General features: G+C 43.7%; 2 protein-coding genes across 5 annotated transcripts in view; one reads left to right on the plus strand and one right to left on the minus strand.

The window, feature by feature from the left end:
• txlnba (taxilin beta a) overlaps positions 1–23,609 on the plus strand; it is a 356,647-nt gene that overhangs the window by 106,538 nt on the left and 226,500 nt on the right. The window lies entirely within an intron of this gene.
• The window catches only part of adgrg6 (adhesion G protein-coupled receptor G6), an 84,882-nt gene that overhangs the window by 31,824 nt on the left and 29,449 nt on the right, over positions 1–23,609 (minus strand). For all 3 annotated transcript variants that reach the window (XM_070988154.1, XM_070988152.1, XM_070988153.1), the window contains 4 exons: positions 23,245–23,384; positions 22,761–23,040; positions 22,428–22,601; positions 10,971–11,036 (listed from right to left, as the gene is read on the minus strand). In XM_070988154.1, coding sequence (XP_070844255.1) covers positions 10,971–11,036; positions 22,428–22,601; positions 22,761–23,040; positions 23,245–23,384 — 660 coding nt within the window. The remainder of the gene's footprint in view (positions 1–10,970; positions 11,037–22,427; positions 22,602–22,760; positions 23,041–23,244; positions 23,385–23,609) is intronic.

Raw genomic sequence — 23,609 nt, forward strand, 5'->3', positions numbered from 1 at the left:
TGATTGTTGCTGTGTAAATGGGAGACTGTTTCCTGCAGCCACCATGGATCTGTATTAAAGGTTAGGCTGGAAGTATGTCTGTCTTGTGTCCCAGACAAAGATGTCTGAGCCAAGAGAAGGGAGTTCTCAACTACAGGATTAGGGGAGGGTGAGGAAGAAGACACTGCAGGTTCCTCTCCCACCATCTGATCTGACATCCTCCCAACTTGCATCGCTGTGGAAGAAGGAAGCGTCTCTGAAGATACAGCAAGTGACAGGTTGTCAAGGTGATGGGAAAGGGGACTCCAAGTTGAAAGTCTGGGATTTGAAGATAAAGGAGAAATGGTAGACAAAAAAGCAGAGCGCAAACTTTGAGTTTTATCAATATTTGCCTGGAGCAGAGCCGGGGTGCGTTCAGAGGCCCAAATGCCACCTGCTGCCAGTGATGCAAAGCCAATGGCAGATTGAAGTACCAGATGTGACTCGTCTGGCAGAGTATATACGTCACTCAGATGTCTCTGACCAGAATGAACCAATAACTGGCTGACTGGTAGACTGGCTGCATGAGAAGAAGGCCACAAAACCACTGATGAACCCAACACAGGATCCAGCAGCTCCAATTGTGACAGAGCTGGCTGTGACTGGAGTAAATCTGATGCCACTCTCTCAGTACTGGATGCCAAATTTTCCACAGATAAGCCTGAGGGAGTGGGCTCAATTTGACTAAAGGAGGACTCGAAAAAAATCCCAACTGAATGGACTAAGCGACCAGATTGGGTTCCAAAGAGCTGATTACCTTCAGGGTAGGGTAATTGACTTCTGAAAGGCTCTGATATATTGTTAAAGGACTCTTCAGCAGAGAGTAAATGGTATTCAGGGAGCATTGCATCATCAACAACTGGCATCTGAGATTCAGCTGGGGCTTTAGAAAAGAGAGGAAGTGACAATGAGGATGCTGTGTCAACTCTTGCCATCACAAAGTCCCTTTGAAGGTTTGAGGACAGGGACGGAGATGACAACACAGGAGGCTGAAAGTTCCCACTAACTCCACCTGACTCTGGAGCGTGAGCAGATTCTACAATGCTGTTTGCTTCTGAAAGCCTTTGTTCGGCCTGCTGCGAAGGGGAGGGTAGGAGTGGGGAGGGCCACTGACGATCAGCAGAGAGTGGCAGAGGGGTGGTGGCAGACCAGAGGGGAGGAGAGGATGACAGAGGAGTTGGAGTGTTAGAGGAGTAAAGGGGAGGCAAGGTTGGATTTTGCAAAGTAACAGCAACAGGGGAGACAGATAACGGAGCAGATGGAGTGATAGCGTGAGAGGAGCTGAAGGGAGTAGACGCAGACAAAAAGGGGATAAGAGGTAGGTGGGTATAGGAAGAGTAGTGATGGATGTCAAGAGGGAATGCAAACATGTTAGAAGAGGAAGTTTTGGGAAAAACAGAAGAAGGAGAAGAGATCGGAGATATGTCTGTACTTGTATATAAATTGATAAACTGTTTACTTGCAAGGTCTACATTACTTCCTGTAATGTCTGTTTCATATACACTTTCTAGGAGGTTTAGAGAAAGTGAAGAATCGGAAATCTGGGCCATTTCTTCCTTTTGTGGCAGTGAAGAAGAAAAGATCTGCTTGGAGAAAATCTCCTCTGCGAGCAAAGCAGGGGAGTTTAGTTGTACTATTGACAAAGAAGGTGTTGGCGGTGTGAAGAGAAGAGATGAAAGGGATGAGGCAAGGAGTGACGGGGATGGTTGAAAAGTCAACACTTCCAACTGCTGAGTGATAGCTTGTGTGGACAAAATTTCCTCTTGCTTTTGTCCAGTTGCATTAGTTTCTTGTGGAAGCGTGTGGTGGGCTTGAGCTACTGTCAAAGTCTGAGAAACAGTCAGAGTGGGAATTTCAGAATCGCTGATGAATGTCTCTGTTTCTGGCATCAATCTACCTTGTGAGTGGGTTAGAGAACCGTCACTGCCTGCTGCTGAGCCACTTGCCGGAGTGTCTGAATCATTGTGGAAATGCGTTTGGACGAGCGCTTCACTTCCTTCCTGAGAAGCAGTAAAGGGTTGTGTGACAGGAAGAAAAGCACCGTTAGGGTCTGATCTGTTGAATGATTGTTGGTTTTTGGCATCAAGGCTGATCAAAGCTGGATTGATGGTGGCAGGTTCTCCCAAGGAGTAGGCAGCATCAAGTTCATACAAGCTATAAGCACCGTCCTCCTCTGTGAGCTCAGGTAAATCATACAAAAATGGCCCGGACCCTGACGAGTAGTCATCACCCAGTGGTTCCAGAGGATTTGTCCAGTTACCTGTGGCAACAGTTTGGTTTTCCCCCCCACTCGTGCTCAGCAGCGACCACTGTGGCACTACAGGTTTGTTCTTTCTGTTGCTAAGTGCAGACGGTGATGACACCAATGAAGAAGATGGCGAGGATACCAGGGGTGCTGCCCCCACCACTGAAGAAGACTCCTTTACGCCTAATGCCTCGTCTCTATGTTGCCATGGAGATGACGCCTGAGGCGAGAGTGAAACCCCTGACTCAGAGGGGCGTTTTGAGTCTTGAGTGGTTGTTGGGGTCTCCTTGTTGGAGGTTGGCTGAACTGATGCATGTAAGCAGGTGTGTGTTGCATTTCCCAACGTTTGTGTTACGTTTTCCAACCCAGGTACATGTGTGCACCCAGGTGTGGTTTTAAATACACCTTTATGTGTTATGTATGTAGGCCTAGTTGTGTATTTGAGTTCAGTTGGCTGTGGAGCCGGTTTTGTGATGTGAACCACTGGCCTGGGTGGTGCTCGAGTAGTGGCTGGATGTCTTCCTCGAGTTGGCCTCTTTCTACCCTGCCAAATCAAAGGGGTGGAGATGAACCCAAGGGAGGTCTTGGAGCTGCGATGGCCTGAGGGCCTGGGGAGGGAGGCTAGAGGTCTATGACGAGAGGGTTCTGGTGGAGCTGGGGGACGTTGAGCTGGAGCTAAGAGTATGGGTTCAGGTGCTGGATCCGGGAGACTTGGGGCTTGGGTTGGAGGGCTTGACTGACTGGATGCAACGGACCTATGATGAGAGGCTCGTCCAGTGGGGCTGGGAGCAAAAGCAAAAGCAGTTTTTCTGAACATGGTGGCTGAAGGAGCTGGAGATCTGGGTGCATGAGAAATTCGGGATTCAGTGGCAGTTAATCCAAAAACATGCCGGAGTCTTCTGATGTGAGCAGCTGGACCAGCAGACAGAGGCTTGGACTGGGAAGCCAGGGGTTCTGGCTGCTGAGGAGTAACTACAGCAACAGGAGAGAAGGAGTCCTTCGCTGTCACCAGGGCATGGCACATCGAACCAGACGCCATTATGGTGAAAAAGCAAGCCACAAATAATGAATAACAACAATAAAAAGTATTTTGAAGCAAAAACCTCAAAGCAGTCGTATGGACAAAGGAGATCTAGAAGCACCTGACACCTTTAAGCCAGACAAACCATTCCGAATAAGAAGTGTGAGTATAAGAAAACTGCCTTGATTATGTTACTGATTTTCTTTGCTTTTCAGAGAAAAACAACAATTATAGGAATAGAATATCCAAGCGTGGATAATGGAAAACAAGATAAAACAATAGAGGATTATGCAAACGCAATATGAGAGAAAACCAAACCAGAAGACAAAGTTAGGTTTTATGGATTCAATTGTTAGTACCACAACACAGGAGGCAGCCACTACAAGTAGTGCTGCACACAATTTAACTAAATCAGGCATCCCATCAAAAATCCAAATTCAGTGAGGATAAGTATAAATGTGAAACACAGTAATGCTGAAAAAGAGCAAATGTTAATTTTCCTTGCTTCTGCATACAAAAGAGCTTAAAACAAAGACAGCAAAGACATTTTCTCCAATGAGAAAACAAGGGGAAGAACAAAGAAAGAACTTGACAGGAATTACAAGAGACGACTGTATGACCTTGGTTGCCAAACTAGGCGTGCAAGTGTGTATCTTACCCCAGGAGGACGGAGCAGTAACAGCTAAGTTAGTGGTTGGTTGGTTAGTAGTTAGGAACAGCAGTGGAGGACTTGTACTTGGGACTGTTTGTGGAGACGAAATGTACATGATCAGCTGAATGCAAAAAAGATGTAAAGATGTCATTCAAATGAAACTATAAAAATATCCAACACAGTGCAGTCTCCCTGCTGCCATGAAATAATGAATCCATATAATCGATCTACAGATAGAAAGGCCCAAATCAAAGGAAGAATTACGGTTCAGTCCTCATTTAACTACTACCTTTAATTCGGATGAGCCATCCCAAATTCTCTTTAATCATGACAAATGTTAGTATAAGAAAAGCACCTTCTTAGCTTATCGGTGAAAACATACAATTATAGTAACAAAAGCCAAACAAAAGCAGCAAGACAAGCCAAAACGATAAAAGATTATGTAAATGTGTGTGGCTTTTGTACCTGCCAGCACATCCACACTAAAACCACATGCACACTGAGGCACTCTGTACGTAAAGCTCGTCAGTCTTAGCTGCGGCGTCACTCCAGCATTGTTGCTCTTACCATGCGTTGTGGGGTTAGTAGTTGGGTGGTTAGTGGTAGCAGATGAAACAGTTGATGTGCTGCTGGTTGTCTGTTGGGCTACAGGGGAAGTAAACAATCACAGATTACCAGTCAGTTTCATACACACATGATCTGATCTGTTAGGCTGTCATATTAAACACCTGCATGGACGGAAATGACAAACTTCTTTTTTTTCCTGCATGGAGACCTTTTACACCTGTGAGTGTATTTTCCCAACTTTAGCAACAACAACCTTTCAATCATGATACTATGACGACCCCTGCCTTCCCTGCCAATCTGTCTTTTGTCTTCTCGTTTTCAGATACCTGGTGGGTGGGGCATCAGTGCCAGATCAGTCTATAAACCCTGGCGGTCTAATAGTCTTTTTTCTCTCCTTCAGGCACCTTGTTTGGTTATGTTGCAGCATTAGTTCCACTTCAGTTCTTCCCTTTACTTTGTCTACAAGCACCTCACAACACTCACAGACTCCCCTCTTCTCATTTGTCAGATTACTTTCTTCGCCTCCTCTCCTTGCATCTTAGTCCCTCCCGCCTGAGATGTGAGCAGAGGAGGCAAGGAAGAGACAAAAGGAGAGAGGAGTCGAGGCAACTGGCATTAGACAATATTAGAAGTTTATAAAAAATTATTAATAAGATTAACGAATCATAATAGTAATTAGAATTAATGTCCTCCTTGGGTCGGTTAGGTTGAGGAATGAGGAGGTCTGGCTCATAGACTACTTGGCAAGAAATAAGGAATAGAAAGAGTAAAGTAAAGAATAACAGACAATATGCTGAGGAACTACAGTGAGGAAAACCCTTCTATACCTCTCCACATGTTTTAGAGATAATACTGATAATACTACGCAATATATACACAGGTTTGCAGTAATAAACATGGCAAAAAACATGAAATTGATCTGCATCAGCTGCACCTTTTAAATAATGCAAGTGATAATGTCAGTACAATTAGATGGTGTTCATGATAACAATGATGATGTAGATAATGATGAAGCTGTTGAATCATGTTTGTCTTGGTTAAAAAGATCAAATACTGCTGATTGACAAGCAACCTGCCCAGGGTATACCCCGCCTCTTGTCCAATGCCAGCTGAGATTGGCTCCAGCCCCCCTGCGACCCTCCACAATAAATGGGATAATGGAATAATGGATAATGGAACGCATGGGCAACGGATTAATTTTCTGTTCATATTTCTTTCTCAACACCATAAAAACATATCATTATCAATGACAGAACGGACAAAATCAGGACCTAGGACATTAGTTTGTGGCAATATTGAGAGATGGTTAGCTACCTTACCATGTGCTGTACTGCTGGCTGAAGCAACGTTAGTGGCAGGAGATGCAGGAGCAGCGCTGGTGATGACGGTGATGGTAGTGGCAGGCTTTACTGATTAGCACAATGAGTGGTCACGTCAGTAACACAAAACACAACCACACTGCGTTAATGGGAAGAGCTCCAAGCCTGTTTGCTTCTAGGACCAATCTCAAAAGTCTTTCTTGATTCAAACAAACAGAAATGTTGATCAAGGTGAGACTTCTTGATATTTGGCACACAAACCAGGTTTCCCAAAAGGGGGAAACATTCAGTAATTACTTTTGTTGTAATTTACTTGGAAAGTCTAAAGATCCTCACAACGAACAGCAAACATCAAAGCAGCGAAGCAGATGAAGTCTTACCAGAGGCGGAGGAGCTGGTTGTGCTGCTGGTGGTGGTGGGACTGATGGTTGGGGTTAGTGGCATGCTAGTGGTAGGAATGGTGGATGGAGATGGAGTGATGGAAGGGAAAACTGGGGATGAAAAATCAAAGGATACAGCAGAGCAAGAGGGGACCACACATGGAGAACAAAATGGTTTTAATGTGGCCAAGTGAACATCGGGAACGGCCAGCGCTCGCGCTGAGTGCAAAGCTCGATGCTTCCAACATGCACAGACTTTGACAACTTTTTGGATGCTCATGGATCCCACATGCTGATGTTGAAAAAATCGTTCTTGTGCCAAGTAAATGTCATTTCTTACTTTAGCCGAACTAGATATTTAAAATGCCACTGTGAACTGCACTGTCGTTAGTTAGAACAAAGAAGAAAAACCCATATTACCCTAATCAAAGAACGAGAGCTGATTTTCATAAATTCCCGGGAACATACATTCAGCACCACAACGTCTCAGATGGAGGAAGAATGACAGAAAGGTTAATTAACTGGTGAAAAGATTTGATGAACTCATTCTTTACTGCAGTGGTTCATAATATTTATCAAGTCTCTAATCCTCCCCAGTTGAACACGTCCACCCAGAACAATTCATCAGAACAGAATTAGCTGATTCTCCTCCAGGTAGATGATGAATACTAGAGTGAACAAATGTGTAATGGAGGGTTTTACTTTTCAGTGGTGCACAAAAAGTAAAGTAGCTGTGAAAGGTCAGTCATGGCACAACTTCAGGAGGCTCTGATTTTTTATAAAGGAAGCTTCTTCAAAGAAAAAGACAACATTAAGAATAATTGTTTTTGGTAACAAACTGACGGTATTTCCTTTGCTTCTTGGATGAGCTTCAATTTCATATTAAATTTACAGGCCCAAGCAAAGAGGACCCTGGCTTCAAGAAATAAACTATCAGAGATTATCAGCACAGCAGCTGAACAATAATAAATTAGCATTTTAAAAAAGGGAAAGAAGGAGGTTGGAAAACTAGAGAAGGCGGACAATGCTGGAGTGAAAAGGGAAGGCACAAGAAACTGAAGGAGGTGAAACTGAGAAGGAAGAAGGTGTAACAATCTAAAGAGGAAAAAGCAGGAGAAGGGAGTCAGAAGGATATTAGGAGGAGGAGGAGGGCAAGGATGAGGGTCGCTTACCGTGGGTGTTGGCATTAGTAGCATGGATGGTGTTAGTGGAGTCAGTGGATGAAGTGGCTGGCGGTAGTGACAAGGGATGAGAGAGAGAGAAAGATGCAGAGGATGATGAATGGTTGTGAAGCTGCATGATCATCTTCAGTGCAGAAACTTTAAAAGTACGAAGCAGGGCCGTACAGCAGAAACGCATTGCTGCAGGTCGCTCTTGTATTTTCCTGAGTTTGCCCGCTTGTTACCCAAATTCATCGTTAAAGACAGATTCAGGGGAGGAGGGAGTCCAAACATAATGACAAAATGAAGTACCAACATGACTGGATGATCAACAGCAAATGGGGAAGTTTAATCATTCGTCACTGATGGCTAGAAATTCTGACAACACTGCACAAATCTGACTGCCAGTGTACCACCTCTGCAGATGGTGAGGCTGTTGTTTCACCGCTCAGACTGTGATTGATCTCAACCAAGAAGCCAATTGCATTAAGTCTGAATACATCTTTGGATCCCTTACATTTACAGTTGTAAAGTCTGGAGGTAGTGCTTTCTCCCGACTCCCATGTGGTACCAGTGGTCAAAACTTGAACATGAATTGTCTAGTTTTGGCTTCAATGACTTTCTGAGGTAAAGAGTTGACAAGAATCTGAACTGTCCATTAGTTGGATTTCACAACTGCAATCTGGTTATCCATTATCAAACCTGTAATTTGAGGTCCGAAATGTGACTTACACTCCCTTTAAATTCCATCAGAATCATCTCTCTGGTGGTTCTGTTGGATTTTATTCATTTACTCCCACTCAAAGAGAAATGTATTTTCCTGAATGTTGTGACCTTGAGGAAAGCTTCATTTGCTGAGGTGCACCTGTCTTATTGGCTATTCAGGTGTCCCAGTGACACAGAAGCTACAGAGCCTGGCATTCAATCAAAAGACCAAGACACTGATTTCCTGCACTCAAGACCAATTTAATTCAAGGGTTAAACATATAACCCAGTGAGTGCTCTCTCATGGCCTGTTGACCTGCCTGGCCTGCCATAGCCATTTATATTCTGGAACACAAGCTGAATCTTAACTGGCTTGACTCCTTTCCTCTCACGAGCACAATCTCACAAAAACTGACCTTTAGAAAAACGTTCCTCTGAGATGTCCATAGAACAGGACAGTGTGAGAAATGACATTTGGGGAGTGAAGTTGGGTCACTTCGTGAGCTGGCCCCAAGCTACTGTTCAAGTTCAAGTTCCTTCACATGACCTGGAGCAAAGGTGATTGGCTCCAGTGAGATTTTCTTTAGGCAATGATCTATGCATGGACAGTTTTCCAGTTTTAATGGGTTTGGCTGGGCAGTGAGGGGCTCATGGCCACAGCTGAACAGCACCCTGGGGTGGTTTCCTTTAAAAACACTCTCTGGTTCATTCACGTACTGTGTGTTCCTCTCAGGACACAGAGAGGTCATTTGAGGAAAATGTCATTAACAGAGCACGCTAAAGGAGATCCTTTTCCACGCTGTTAGACTGAGTGGCAGAAGGTAAATGCATATTAAACTGCAAACTTTCTGCAGCATCTGTTTCCTTGTCTTAATTTCCTCATTTCCACCAACTTGACTGTAATTATTGTCCTTGTTTAACTTCTCTTCTCGAGCCAAGTCAATTTAATTTCTACAGCCTAAAATCATAAATCGAAGGGCTGTACAGTCTGTACAACACAGGACACCCTCAGATCATTTACTTGGGAAAGGACCACCCGCCTCAAAAAAACACCACAAAAGACTCATCTTTCTTTTCATTCAGAAGTGCCTTTCCATCCACGTTTTTATGAGCATTTTCAGTGTATGCATAAAAAAGACCTGTGTGGAAACCCCAGAAATGTGAACAAAAGTCAGAATAACCACAAAAGGTTTTGCACTTGCTTTAAGGAGAAAAGTCGGTGTATCGACAATAAAACTGTGATGAAGTGCAATGGAAACGGACATACTTAAGGTATTTAAACATCACTTGAAGCTTCTGCTCCACTGAAGATCAGATCTGTGTGGAGCAATGAGGAGAACCTTCCTCATCTATACATGGACCCAACAGAAACGTCTGATTTGCATCATATTTTCCACATGGTTTTCCACTGTTAGAGCTTTGACTGGAGCTCTTTGAATGACGTCCTCTCGTTGTCTCCTCTTCTTCTGCACTGGACGGGAGAATTAGCTCCACCAGCTGTTTATGTCCATCAACCAATGAACTCATGGTCGCACAGCAAGAGTGGATGGAAACAAGTATTCATCTTGTCCATTGACAATTTTTTGGAAACTGCGTTAAAATTCAGCCTAAAGTTGGACTGGAACTTGGCTATCGCTTCATCAATCAGTTATTATTCCGATTACTCAAATCTTTGATTAGTAAAACATGTCATCATCAGCTAAGACAATTAAAAAAATGCCTGTTCTGTGATGCCAATCCTCACAATGCTTCTTTTGTCCAATCCACCAACGATGATCAGTTTGCAAGGACATAAAACAGAGAAAAACAGCAAATAATAAAACAGGAATGGAGTTAGAATGAGCCCACATTTGTCTGTTTTACATAATAATCATATCTTTTTCCTCCACTTTTTCTCCTTTTTATTCTATCGTCGCCTCTCCTCTGATCTCCTCACCTCTCTTTTTCAGTTTTTCTCCTTTCTCCTCTCAATCCTGTCTCTCATTTTCTTGGATTTCGCCATTTCCATCCCCATTTCCCTTCCTCTTCAAACTAAGCCCTGAAATCTTTTCACTCGCTCAGAGCAGTTTGACAGTATTTGGGAGAGTTCGGAGACAAGAATATGTTCAGTGCTTTGGGAACTGTCAAGTTTCTGTGAACCAAACCCAAGTCTGGTTGAGGTTACAGAGAGGGTTAAGCAGCTTTAGGGGGTTCAGGAAACCTTGGGACTGGGACTTCCTTGACAAGGCACATAGAGCTAAAACATCATCCTGTGAAGATGAATTGGAAGTGTATAGAAATGATGTTTGATTCCCACTTTATTAAATGTAAGCAGGTTAGGGGTGCCATTTTTTGTGCAATTCAGTGAACAAGTCAAGGTATGGACACTGCCAGGGGCCCGTGACAATATATGCACTCATATATGTAAAGGTGCTTTGGAGAACAGCTTTAAGGAAGACTTTTAGTAGCAAACTTTTGGAAAGATTCAGCTTCGCGTAGACATCCATGAAAGCAGGCGTGGAGGTGAAACGAGCTTACGTATTTCCTAAACACTGTATAGATGGAGATGTATTGTAGAAGACTTGCAGTATTTTTGAAATAATCCCTGATGAGCCAGTTATTCCAGTGCAATACCCAAGCTGCCAGATACTGCAATGAATGGAAGTTATTCTTGACAGAGAAGAGAGTTTTGGGAAAAATTCTGTTCACAAAATATTTGACACTCTGCCGTTGTGATGGCAGACGGATGAGGTATAAATGTGAGAAGTGAAACTTATCCAACAGCTGTTTGTTTCCAAGAATCTGTAACAAGTCTTCTGCTCTCTCTATCACTGTTGTTGCAGAAGATTCTGCAAACGCTGGAAGTGAACTGAACCCACTATGACCAGCTGTGTTTATCAAGCAAGTGTGTTAATTTTTCCTACCTGGGCAGCCCAGTCCAGGCGAGTCACAGCTGGTGGTGAGTGGTGTGTTGCTGGGTGGGGAGACACCTTTGGGGAGGGGAAGATTAAAAACAAAAAGGTTAATCAGTTAATACGATCAGGGAAGGTGGTTTAAATATGGGACAGGTTAGCAACAAAGTCTTGTATTCCCACTCAGTAATTTTAATGCACTGGTATTAATGTTGATGCATTCAGGCACAGTTCTGGGCGGTGATGCAGCTGTAAACTGGTTGATTTTACATTGTATTTATGAATTGCAGGATGCTTTGTACTTCTTAAACATTAGCCTGATAATCAAATCTGTCAGCAGTCTGAGGTGTGGGCGATTCAGACGTCTGCAACCAGGTCTGATTATTGTAGCCACTAACAGCATTTCAAGATTCAGCCACATGAAAACCTGTTATTCTGCAGAGAACATGGGGTCAAGATGTTAACATGGCTCAGAGTCGACAGCCATGCTGCTGACTTTGTAAGCTAAATGCTAACACCAGCATGCTAACATGCTCTCAGTGACAACGCTAATATGCTGATGCCTCGCAGGTGTGGTATATTCACCTTCTTCAGGGCTGCAAACTCTCACCGACTGAGCGTGACTCACGCAGCTCTAATGCCACACATGCCTTTTCTTACTGCAACATCTCGTCTTTGCTTCCTCCCATTGAAGGCAGCCTTTTCATGGCCTGTGACGCTCACCGTGGGCAGTTCACAGGTTTCAGACATGTTAACTTGACAGGTATGCAGTGGTCAGTCTAATTTTAATTTCATGAATTTGTCAGTTGTAACACAGGATAAATGTTAGTAACCCTGACCCCCGTGACAAATATCACTGTGAAATCTAAAGTTTTCAGCCCTATAAATCTCAGTGTGTTAGCATGGTAACCTTTGCTAATGCATGTCATTAGTTTGGCAGGTATTTGGTAAAGTGAAGGAAAGCTGCCATCCAGAGAGGCACACCCCGGATAAATCTCCAGTCTATCAATATGACACTCTGTTCAGCTAAATGTTTCCTGGGTGAACATGAATCCCTGACATCTTGCACTCGAGAAACTTTCTCACACTGTTTTTTGATGGCTTGCACTTTTCCAATCAACCAGACTTTGTGGTTGTGGTGGGACACAGATTGGCTGCTTGCAGGGATCAAATTCCTGATGTTTTATTTCAGGGACAGTCTGTCTAACCAACTGCGCGCTGACAGCAGCCAAAAATCAAGCGCTCCTCAAGTGCTTTGGCCATTTGAAATGAATTGGTGAGCCCGGCTCCGGCCCACACATACTGTATATTGACAGGCCTTCAGAAGGAGTGGGAGAACAGGCCGGCAGTGAAAGCAGAGACTGTGTTGAATCTCTCTCTCTCTCTCTCTCTCTCTCTCTCTCTCTCTCTCTCTCTCTCTCACACACACACACACACACACACGGCAACAGAAGGAATGTGTTTGAGAGAATGTCAGCAAATCATCGCAGCGATCAGTCGAGTGAACAAGCAGGAATTCAGCAATCGTGGTTCAAAAGAGGTGAGAAGGCCTGTGGATTGTGCCCTGTCACAGTCTACCTTTCTCCTCTTCCTCCCTCTCTTTGTCCTTCTCCTCTTTCTTCTCCCACTTGTCCCTTCATACCTCCCTCCCTCTCTTCGTCCTCTCTCCTCTCCCTTCGCTGTCAAGCGCCGCTCACTCTCTTCAATTCTTACTACCGATAAGCACGATTACAATTATAATTGAATGACACGTTTCATTTTACTCACACCCCCAAAACATTTCAAATGTACGCTTGGTGCTGTAGTAGCATCTAAAAAGCTAACTAGCTGCTAGCCTAGCGTTCCAGCAGCCAACCACAGCCTGTCAGCTTTTGATAACACCTTATTCCAGCTTGATGCTGCATCTCTTTCATGCAGCAGTTTACTTCTACAAAGCACAGTTACATACAGTAAAACTTGATGGCGCCACGGCTAAATTGATAGCTTCCTCTATCATTTTGACTATTATTTTGCTCAAATATTAGCACAGTTGAGATGTTTCGCAGTTGGTCAAAAGTATAAACTTGTGCGTCGAAGACAAAACTCATATTTCATCTATGAAACAGCTTAACTCCAGGAGCAAATCCACTCATTGTGGTAATTCCAGTCAAATTAACTGATTTCGCTCTCTAACTGCTGCTGTGGTCTTCTTCTCGCTCTCCTTTCCTCCACTCCTCCTCTTAATCTCCTTCTATCCCTCCTTCCTTGCACTCCTCTTATTTCCCCGACTTTCGCTCGCTCTCCTTTCTTTATCTCCCTCCATGCTCTCTTTTCATACCACTTCCTCCTTTCCTTTCTCTCCTTCTCTTCAGTCTGCTCTTGTCCTCTGCTATCTTCCTCTGAGCAGCATGTTGTGATTAAGGAAAATGAATGCTGCTTTGTTCTGCTCTGCTGGCCAACTCAGCTCCTCAGAGAAGGAGCGAGTGTTGGCCAGGATGGAGGGAGATAACAACAGTACCGCTAATAATGAGCCACAATTAATCTAGTCATTCTGCACCAGGTAGCAGACTAAAATTTATTGTCATCACCGTCAAAATGTGTCAAAAGTTACTGCCAAAATATGTATTATCTGCAAGAAGAGAAGTTTTCACTGTCTGTTAAAACTGGCTGATCATCCTCGCACATTAAGCCTACTTGAAGTCTATTTGAGTGATCAGTAACAGAAGTGACGTTGTGTCAGAGCTCAAGTGCTCTGAATGCAAACAACTGAAACATGAAATAATGGAAAACACATTTCCCTTTCAGAGTAAATAAATATAACTATTTTCCAGCCAGCAAGTTTCCTCTGTATGTCTTTATCAGGGTGGCACTGTGGTGACAGCAGCTGATCAGCTATAATTAATCTAATGACTCAACACCAGGCAGCAGACGATAATTCATGGCCATTACTGGAGAAACATGTTCATTATTCACGAGGAGAAGCTGTTACAGTTGGCTCATATTCAGGGTGGTTCACATTCAAAGTAATATTCTGCAGCATTTTCTTATAAACCAATGCTTGACACTTGCAATAACACTGTGGCAATTCAACCAATATCCAGTTTATTAAGCTTTTCCATTTACTGCTCCTGACACATGGGGCCTTGTTGGATTTTAGTGGGAAAAATATCACATCCTAAATTGGCAAAGACGGACCAGGATTTAGATTTTCTCTTTGTGGCCTGGCAAGGTCACGGATGAATTGAAGACACCCTGTGGAGCTTTTGACCACGGAGCAATGTTTATAAAGAAGCAGTGTGTAAGATTCAGAGGGATCCATTAGCAGAATATGGCAGCAATGGAACACAGTATTCATAAGGAGTGTATGATTTCACTGGTGTATAAGCACCTGAAAATAAGAATTGTGTTTTTGTTACCTTGAGCCTTTGGATACAAGGCTGCTATGATCTATTGGGCCATGCAGATAAGATAACGTTGGTTTCTGTGCTGAGGTTTCAATGTGTCGCCGTCAATGAATCTTCTGACAGAATGCAAATTTGATAAAAATGTAAAATTTGATTTTAAAAACCTTTTGCTCCAGGACAAATCTCCTGCTTACACTAGATGCTTTTCATTGGAACTAGGTAAAGAATACACTTTATCTGGAGGTCAGACTGACTGTGAGTGCACCTGACATGTCGGTAACAATCCTCCATTACATGGGAAAACACAGGATTTGTCTCTGGCTGAAGCAGGAGCTGTAAACTGTGATGGATGTCTACAACGTAAACCTGTAAACCTGACCTGTCCAATCGTCTCACTGCTCGTGTTTCTTGACCTTTCAGATGTCACCGTGATCCCACATCTCAGCTCTTAGTTTGGTGAGAGCAAGTCCTACAGTTACTGATAGAAATGACGGCCCAAACTACCAAAATAAGAGTAAGAGTCGTATAAAAAACTTCATTATCCCGTCAGCAAAGATTAGAGACTGACAGGCACCATCACAGTGTGTGTGTGTGTGTGTGTGTGTGTGTGTGTGTGTGTGTGTGTGTGTGTGTGTGTGTGTGTGTGTGTGTGTGTGACCATGATGTTTCCCCTCTGGCATCAATAAGAGATGAAAGACAACCTAACACACACACACGCACACACACAGGAAAGGATACATGCACACAATGGGACAAACACACATTTTACCTAATGAAGCACAGACACGCACATACACAAATACTATGTAGGCTCAGACAACTACCTTTCCCCTTAACACACACACACACACACACACACACACACACACACACACACACACACACACACACACACACACACACACACACACACACACATCGAGCTTGGCAGCCGCCTGGCGACGACTCTTTCACTGCCTCCATCAGCAGCAGCCTCATTACCAGACCAAAGAGGAACATAAAAATGGCTTCAAATGGTCCGAAGCGCTTTGGTAGCCTCGTAAAGAGAAAATAACATTTTCAAGGTAAACAAAATCAAGCACACCTCCCTGAGTGGAAAGAAAAATAAGTGTGAAGCGTAGCTGGAAGCTCTGGTGTCCGGAGCCAGGATGTCCTGCTAAGGACTGGAAATCCATCAAAGAGAAAATGAGTTTCATTTATGAATTTGAGCTTAAATTCATTCATGAAGCCTGATTTAAGATGAGAGTGAATATTGGAGCATAAGCTTAAATTTTAATTTTGGATGTTTCATAACCTGCTAAGAGGAAACCACAAGTCCCCAAAACGACATGTTTACGAGGAGGTGATGGAGCCCCCTAGTGGCCATTAAATCACGACACTTGTCTGTCACAAACAAAGGAGGAAGGCCATCAAACTCTACAGATGGTGGAGGTCAGGGTGGATGGATGGGTGAACAAAACGTCAGTGTTGGTTTCTTTGAATGTGACAAAGTGCTGAGAGGAGCAAAGACTTGTTGGACCATCATCAGGTGAAATTCAAGGAGTCAAACTGCACCAAATAGAAAGAGTCTACCAATGAGAGGACACCGGAAATACCCAAATACAGTATCCCCTCCAGGTAACTGAAGCATGCTTAAGGATTTTATGGTTTTACGTTAAGGCGACTCACAGCACTTCAAAGAGAACCAAAGTGTTTCTTAGCCTGAACTTATCAGCAGGAAGCAGGATGTGAAAGCTGGTCTCCAGCGTCAAAGTCCGGAGCTTTGTACCAGAAACGTCCAGACAAGTTAAAGTGCTATAATGAAATCAGGGAACATATCTTTAATGTAGTGTCTATAAGTGAACTCAGTAGGAAGAATTGTCAAAGGAGTTTCATTTGAAGTAAAAGCAAATGTTAATCCTATGGCTGCAAACCATTCCAGCTATTTTTATTGTCCTATGAGGACAAGCTGCATTTGGTCTTTGCAGCTTGTCCTCATTATCTTCCCTGTTCGGCCATTATCGCCCACAGTGCACCGCTGTCCAGGCTTTTTCTTTAATATCTACTTTTCCTTGTTCAGCAAAGACCCAATTTGATCATTAAGACCTTTATAAAAATGTGTCTCCAGAAATTTGGCCGAGCAGCATCTTGGAGCATGACTGTATTTTATTAGACACACTGAAGGACGTAAACCTGAACGCCATGAAAAAGAGAGAAAAACAATATTCAGTCAGCCAGCAGCAGCTATAAAACTTCCATTACGGAAGAATGGAAAATGTCAAAGTTTGTGGGCTCTGAGGCTGCAAAATTGCTTGTCAAAACACTGCTGGCTTCCAGCGTGATCTTACCTATCTGGTCTAATCCTTCCTGGAACTCTGTAAACCTCCATGTAAAGAGGGTCCAAAGTCTAAAACACAGCATTTCACTTAGACAGTCCCCGAAGCGTTTCTGCTCACTGCTTTGTGCCGATGCACCTGACATTTATGTGTTTGACTGTGTGCTTTCTGTTTCTATAGTCTGTGACCCTGATTTGAACCTTCTGCACCTCCACTCTTTGCACAAAAGCCCGTGCACTGTTGGCGACATCGGATCATTTTTAATCTCCGAGCAGCAGACATCTTTGAACGCAGAGTCAATATATCACCTTTTGTTTTCCGAACTAATCCTCTGTTTCTCTTTGCTGCTGCAGCAATTATCCAGTTTCCCTTCAGGGATCAATTAGGTTCATCTCACCCTTGCTTGTTACTAATTCTGTAATCAATGCAGCCATGCAGGCCTGGAGAACCGAGTTTGTCACTACATCTGCTGATGCTTTGCTGTATTTAGGTCAGAAAATTGTGAAAACGGTTCTTTACAAGGGCGGCACGGTGGGGCAGCAGGTAGTGCGCATGCCTCACAGCAAGAAGGTTTCCGGTTCGATCCCTGGGTCGGGCCTTTCTGTGAAATTTGCATGTTCTTCTCGTGCATGCGTGGGTTCTCTCTGGGCAGTCCAGCTTCCTCCCACAGACCAAAAACATGCTCATTAGGTTAATTGGTGACTCTGAAACTGTCCCTAGGTGTGAGTGTGAGCGTGAATGGTTGTTTGTCTGTATATGTTGCCCTGTGATCGGCTGGCGACCGGTTCAGGGTGTACCCCGCCTCTCGCCTGTTGACAGCTGGGATAGGCTCCAGCCCCCCCGCAACCCCGAAAAGGCATAGTTGGGTATAGACAATGGATGGTTCTTCACAAGATCCCAGCTCATAAGTTGACGTCTTTAAATTACTTGTTTTGTCCCAAAGCTCAAAGATAGTCAGTTTACAATGATATGACAAAGGGAAAAGCAGCTGATCCTGACACTGAAGAAGCTAGAATCCACTTTCAGCTCACTTCAGCTATAAGAGCAACCTTTGGTTCGGCCATCTGTGAAACATCTCTGGATGGTGAGATTGTTTGGCCACTTATCTCTAGAGGAGGGCTTCAGATCAAAGCAGTCCCAGCATCACAGGTGATGTTAGCATATCAGATATGAGCCATTTTACTTCTGCATCCAGTCGAAAAGAGAGCAGATCGAGGCGGCAGACGTCCATAAAGCCCTCTGAACTGTCCGGATGGGGCTCGTAACAGACATGTCTGCCCGTGTGTGCGATACAGAGACTGCATGTGTGTGCCTGCATGTATTCAGGCTGTGCTCGTCAGCAGGGCCTCTTTGATGGAGCAGTCATGCAGAACTGTGGATCTCTGAACTACAGCGGCGACATGCTGCCGCTGCCTGACCTTGTTACACCCCTCTGTCATATTTGATTTACTTGTTTACATGTGTCAAAACTTGCTGAAAACACATCAATCTGTCTGAATCACAACAAACTCCTCATATATTTATGAGTGCGTGTGGTCAAATGGCAAAAAAGTAAAAGAATTCCCGCTGAAATCAACAGCTTGTTTTGTCTGCGTCGGGGTGTTTAAACCTCCACTGAGATTAAATATCCCAAATATATCAAACCTCTCTGCAGTCCTGTCTCACATCTGTCTTTAACCCACAGAGGACAATGTCACCATGCACAAACATATTTTTTCATTGTAAAGTCATATCCACAAATATACAGAGCGATTTGCAAATATGCACAACTGACTCTATAAACGTGTTTTATTTCACATGAAGAAATCAAAAAGGTTTTACAAATGAGCATCTGAGCATCGGTGCCTGTTTGCAGATCACTTCCTGTCAGGTCTTCTGTAGGTTACAACTATTAAAGTCCAATAAAAACGTCCAAAGGTCACGTCATCATGCGTCAAAGCCACTGCAGAGAAGCAGCCGTAAACAACGATCTGTTGCAGCTGTTGATCCATTTAGCGATGCTGCTCAACAGCATCTTTCAGTACCGACAGCTCCGCACCACTAATCATCACCAGTCAGCCCAGCACCATTTCCACCAGGTGATCAGTATCTAGGCACATGGTCTGGATAACGGCATCCGGCCTTTGCATTGACACCTGGCACTGAAATGTGTTTTTCTTATCTTGATTTTTATTGTGATTAGATCTCAACGAGCACATTAGTCAGACTTGGCTGGCTGACCTGTTAACGGTGCGTCACAGGTCAAGAGCAGCAATGCTAAAAACTGACGTCATTCCCTTTAAAAACGCATTTTACGAGAAAGACTTGCCAGCTACTGCTGCTACCGTAGCCTCTGCTGGGTTTGTTAAGCCAGCAGGACGAGATCATTGCGAAAGCTCAAAAGACGTCTGACATGAGTATCACAGTATGATACCGTCCCCCATCACACACAGTCCCTTCACACATGGATCCCTTGAGAGGCTGCATATGTCAAGCACATGTGGACATGCTGAGTAGCTGCAACAAAGCTCCCGAGTGGGAAACACCCACCTGTCAGAGATCAGAGAGGAAGATCTTTGATTACTGCTTGCTTGGTTTGTGACATTTGTTTCCGTTATGTTTACATGATCTCGCTAACCAGACCCCAGCCTGCAAACTTTTTACCACGCGGCTGCATAACAAGTGCGAGGACGGCCTGAAGCGCTTTGACAGGAAGAGTTTTCTGACTGACGGTTTCTTGGTGGTGCTGTCAAAACTACTGCACCCGTGTCATCCAGAGAGGGTCTGTGCACCGGGGTGACACTGTGATTGACAGTGCACGCAATGAGCATCAACGAGTGGAGCCTCCTGCTCGATATGCATCAGACCATCTGAGCGCCGCTAGATGTCCACAGTTGACCTCCAATATGAGCGCCAGAGCGCGTTTAAGCCACCTCAAAATGCAGGACTATCTGAATATGAGTGTACGTGGGGTTAAGATCTAAAACAGATACAAAACAAGCTTAAACATGTCAGTTACACACATATTAACACTTCACAGGAAATGTTTTCTTTATGCACAAATGTACTGGAACATTTTTGCAACATGCATCATATCTCTGTTAGCACAAGCAAATGTATACATACCTCCAGGACGTACACACACATACAGGCATATGCAAACATTAGCAGGGTGTTAGCAGCACTCACCACTAGTTGGCGCAGCAGTAGTTAAGTGAATGCAATGAGGGTAGCAGACTGTGAAGAGAAGGACAGATTAGTGGACATCAGTCAAAACCAAGAATCAGTTAATAACAATGTGGGTGACTGGTAAAAAAAAAAACAATTTTAATTTATTAAGAGGTAAATTAATGAAGCGATCAGTTAATCATGGCTGCAAAATGGGAGGCTGGTTAATTAGACACAATGAAAAAAAGAATAGCTTCCAACAAACTACAAGACGAGGTCAAGCTGTCAACTACAGTTAATTAATAACAGGAAGAACATCTGCAATCAGTCATTGATGTAACATGGAGGGTCGGCTCATTTGAAGGTTCAGGATTTAGACAGAGCCCTGAGAAACACATGAACATACAGGCTGAGAAGGTGCAGTATAACTGATGATGACTTTCATACAGAATGTCAGCACGTCCAGGATGAAGAAATCACAAGGCAGAGGAGCAAACTAGGGTTGCAAAGGGTCAGTAAATTCCTGAGAAGTATTTTCAAGGGAAGGTAAGCTTGGGAATTTTGGATTTTTGAAACTATTTTGGTGAAAATACACATAAAAAAGCAATACTAGGTCATATGACATGTTCTGGTTAAAAGTATGCCCAATTAAATGAATTCTAACCGTGCAGTGCATTCAGCAGCACACTCGTCCAACACAAGTACACATCATTTTCAGCACTGAACAAGAATTCAGTAAAATTACAACCTTCTGCGTGCAAAGTGCATAATCCCATCATGTGCAGCCCACATACTGCGGACACTGCAAAGCTTTCAACCAAAGCTTGATTAAAGTACTGCAGTGATTTTATGTTTCTATGATATTTCTGTTAACCAGCAGATAGCAGTGCAAAGAGAAGTACACAGTTTATAACTTGTTTACACTATTAGTAAAGACCAACACTCTCTGAGACCTGGATTGGTAGGAATTCAAATGTACTACATAAATAAAGTATATAGTATATATATAGTATTTTTATATATCTAAGTACAACTATCATCTAACTATTTACTGAACAAACAGACCTAAACAATAGCGTATGAAAATAGATTTACATGCACAGTACAGAGTGCACACCATCAGAAAACCAATTTTTTTTATGTAATCTTGTGCAAGTGTGTGTGTGTGTGTGTGTGTGTGTGTGTGTGTGTGTGTGCATACAAGAGAGTGACGAACTTCATGTGGAATCATGAATTTCTTGAAAACCACTGCAGGACTTCAAGGCACACACATGCACACACAAGCTCATACACACACACACACACACACACACGCAGTCTCTCTCTCACACACACACACACACACACACACACACACACACACATGCAGGCGCACACACACACAGGTCCATTCTCCAGTGGGTACAGCATTGGCAGGAATTTCACTGAAACCACTGTGGCTAACCTCCTGCGGATACACACTCATTTACAGCATATTTAAATATGAGGTACAGTACTACTCTGTGGACACACACACACACACACACACACACACACACACACACACACAGCGTACTGTTACTACTCTTTCATAGTTAATACGTAATACTTTACCTTACATAAGGTAAGAGAATGGTTGATAATGTCAACTTATTGCAGATCTTTAAGTGTGTCAGAGTCTGTGGCCATTTGTGCCAGTGTGTGTGTGTGCGTGTGTGTGTGTGTGTGTGTTTAATGAATTTCAGATGCTGATGTACTCATAAATGTACTAATAAACACTGTGAAAACCCTTCCAATAAATAAGTAATGTAATTGAACATGATTTGATTTGATTTCCTTTTCTAGTCATATAGTAATGTGTATGTGTGTGTGTGTGCGCGTGCGTGTGTTTGCGTGCAGGAATTTGATCACTCGTGGCGTATTTATCAACCAACTGGGTTTTTAGAGCAGGAACCAGAAAGATAGTTGGTGAGCGGCCAAACTGGTTGCTGGAGTCAATTTACTTAGCAGCCACAGTCAAAACGTAGCAGAATCTGGCTGAAGTCTGGAAGTAATTTTCCACTCTGATAGCAAACACGCTGAAACGTTTAGTGCTTCAAGTTCCAGCATGGTACAATACAATGTGTGTAAGGGTGTGTGTGTGCATGTGTGCGTGTGTGGAGTGTTATTTCACATGATATCTCAGGTGACGTCTCAGCACCACAGTTTGTTCGTCTAATGCTTTTAGCTACATTATTTACTGCCAAATATCGACGCAACACTAAACCACGCCATAAAAATGCTGCTGGTGCTGCGCAAAAAATGATTTAACACACATAATGAAGGATTTCAGGTACTTTCGGGTGTCTCTTTGTCACTCAAACGTAAAAAAATACAGATAAAAACGATTTGGTGGACCAGAGCTTTGGATGCAAACAGTCAATATGAACATCTTATATGACATTAGTTTGTACTGTAGATATATTTTGCAGACATTCTGACATTTAAAGCTCTTTTAGTTTTGTCTTTCTGCCTGAACTACACAAAGTCTACAGTACGTCATTCACCCTGCAGTCTCTCACAATGTGTCGGCATCAGATCCTGAATTCTACCTCGTCATGCGTCGACTGTTCTGGGGTCAGACTGCCATCATTTCCTGTACTCACTGCAGCTGAGCGAGGCGTCCGTCTGGGCCAGCGTGGACGGGATGGTCCAGTGGCTGTTGTCCCAGTCGACGACGTTCCCCACCGTGTCACAGCTTAACGCGTTGAGCTGCGGCACCGTCATGGCGTAATCCCACAGCCGGAGGTTATAGATGTTCCCGTTGAAGCTCTGCTGCCCTGAACACAAACACAGACAATCATGCTGTTAGATAATTAACATTTTCCATTATCACATATTTCTTTCAATAACTACTTAATATCTTTGCTCTGGACGAGTAACCAGACGTGTCAGAGATCATTAATTGAAGGTGAATTAAATTAAACGGTAAAACTCACCTCCTAACCGGAACAGTCCACCAGCTGGCACAGAGCGCCCACTAGAGGAGGAGCAGGTCTTGGCCCAGTAGTTTCCATTGAAGAAGACCGCCACCCGGCCGTTTGATGACGTCCACAGAAAGCAGAAAGGCTTCATGGTGGAAGTGAAGTCGGCGGAGGAGATGATGGAGTCGATGGGGCAGACCACTCCATCAACGATCATCTTCATGCCCGTCTGATCAGAGCCCAAACTCAACGCCACGTCGTTCTTGCTGTCGTAGTAGGTGAAGATCCACTCTTTCTGCTCAGGAACAGAAAAACAATCATGAGTTCAAGGCAAAACACCAGAAGTGGATGTACTGCAGGTTCAGAAATCAAGAACTTCATGTGCAGATGCAGCCACAAAAATTTCTCATCATGTTCTGACACTGAAGTGCATCACACACCACAGAAGAAGAAGTGAGGGAAAGGTGGTTTTCAGGGGCTTCATCACACTGTCGTTCACCTGTTTCTGGCTGTTGCGCTCCACCTCGAAGCACAGCGTCAGGTGACTGAGCGTCGGGATGAAAACAGAGTCGGAGACCTCAGTGACGTGGCCGTTGCCGCTGGAGATGCTGACCTTCTGGTTCCTCAGGGCCACGGCGACTAGAAAGAAGAGATGGAGGAAGAAGAAGAAGGAGAGGGTGGGAGGAAGAAAAGATAAAGTACATGGAGGCAGGAAGGAGAGGATGACAGGAAGTGAAGAAAGAAACAGTAAAAGAGAGGAGACAATTGAGAAAGAAAAGAGAAAAAGTATGGGTTGCATAGAAGGAGAAAGTAATGAAAGTATGAAGAAATGAATAAAGAAGAGGAATGGACGATGAAGATGGA

Source organism: Chaetodon trifascialis, chromosome 19, assembly GCF_039877785.1.
Source record: "Chaetodon trifascialis isolate fChaTrf1 chromosome 19, fChaTrf1.hap1, whole genome shotgun sequence".
NCBI classification, from domain to species: domain Eukaryota; kingdom Metazoa; phylum Chordata; class Actinopteri; order Chaetodontiformes; family Chaetodontidae; genus Chaetodon; species Chaetodon trifascialis.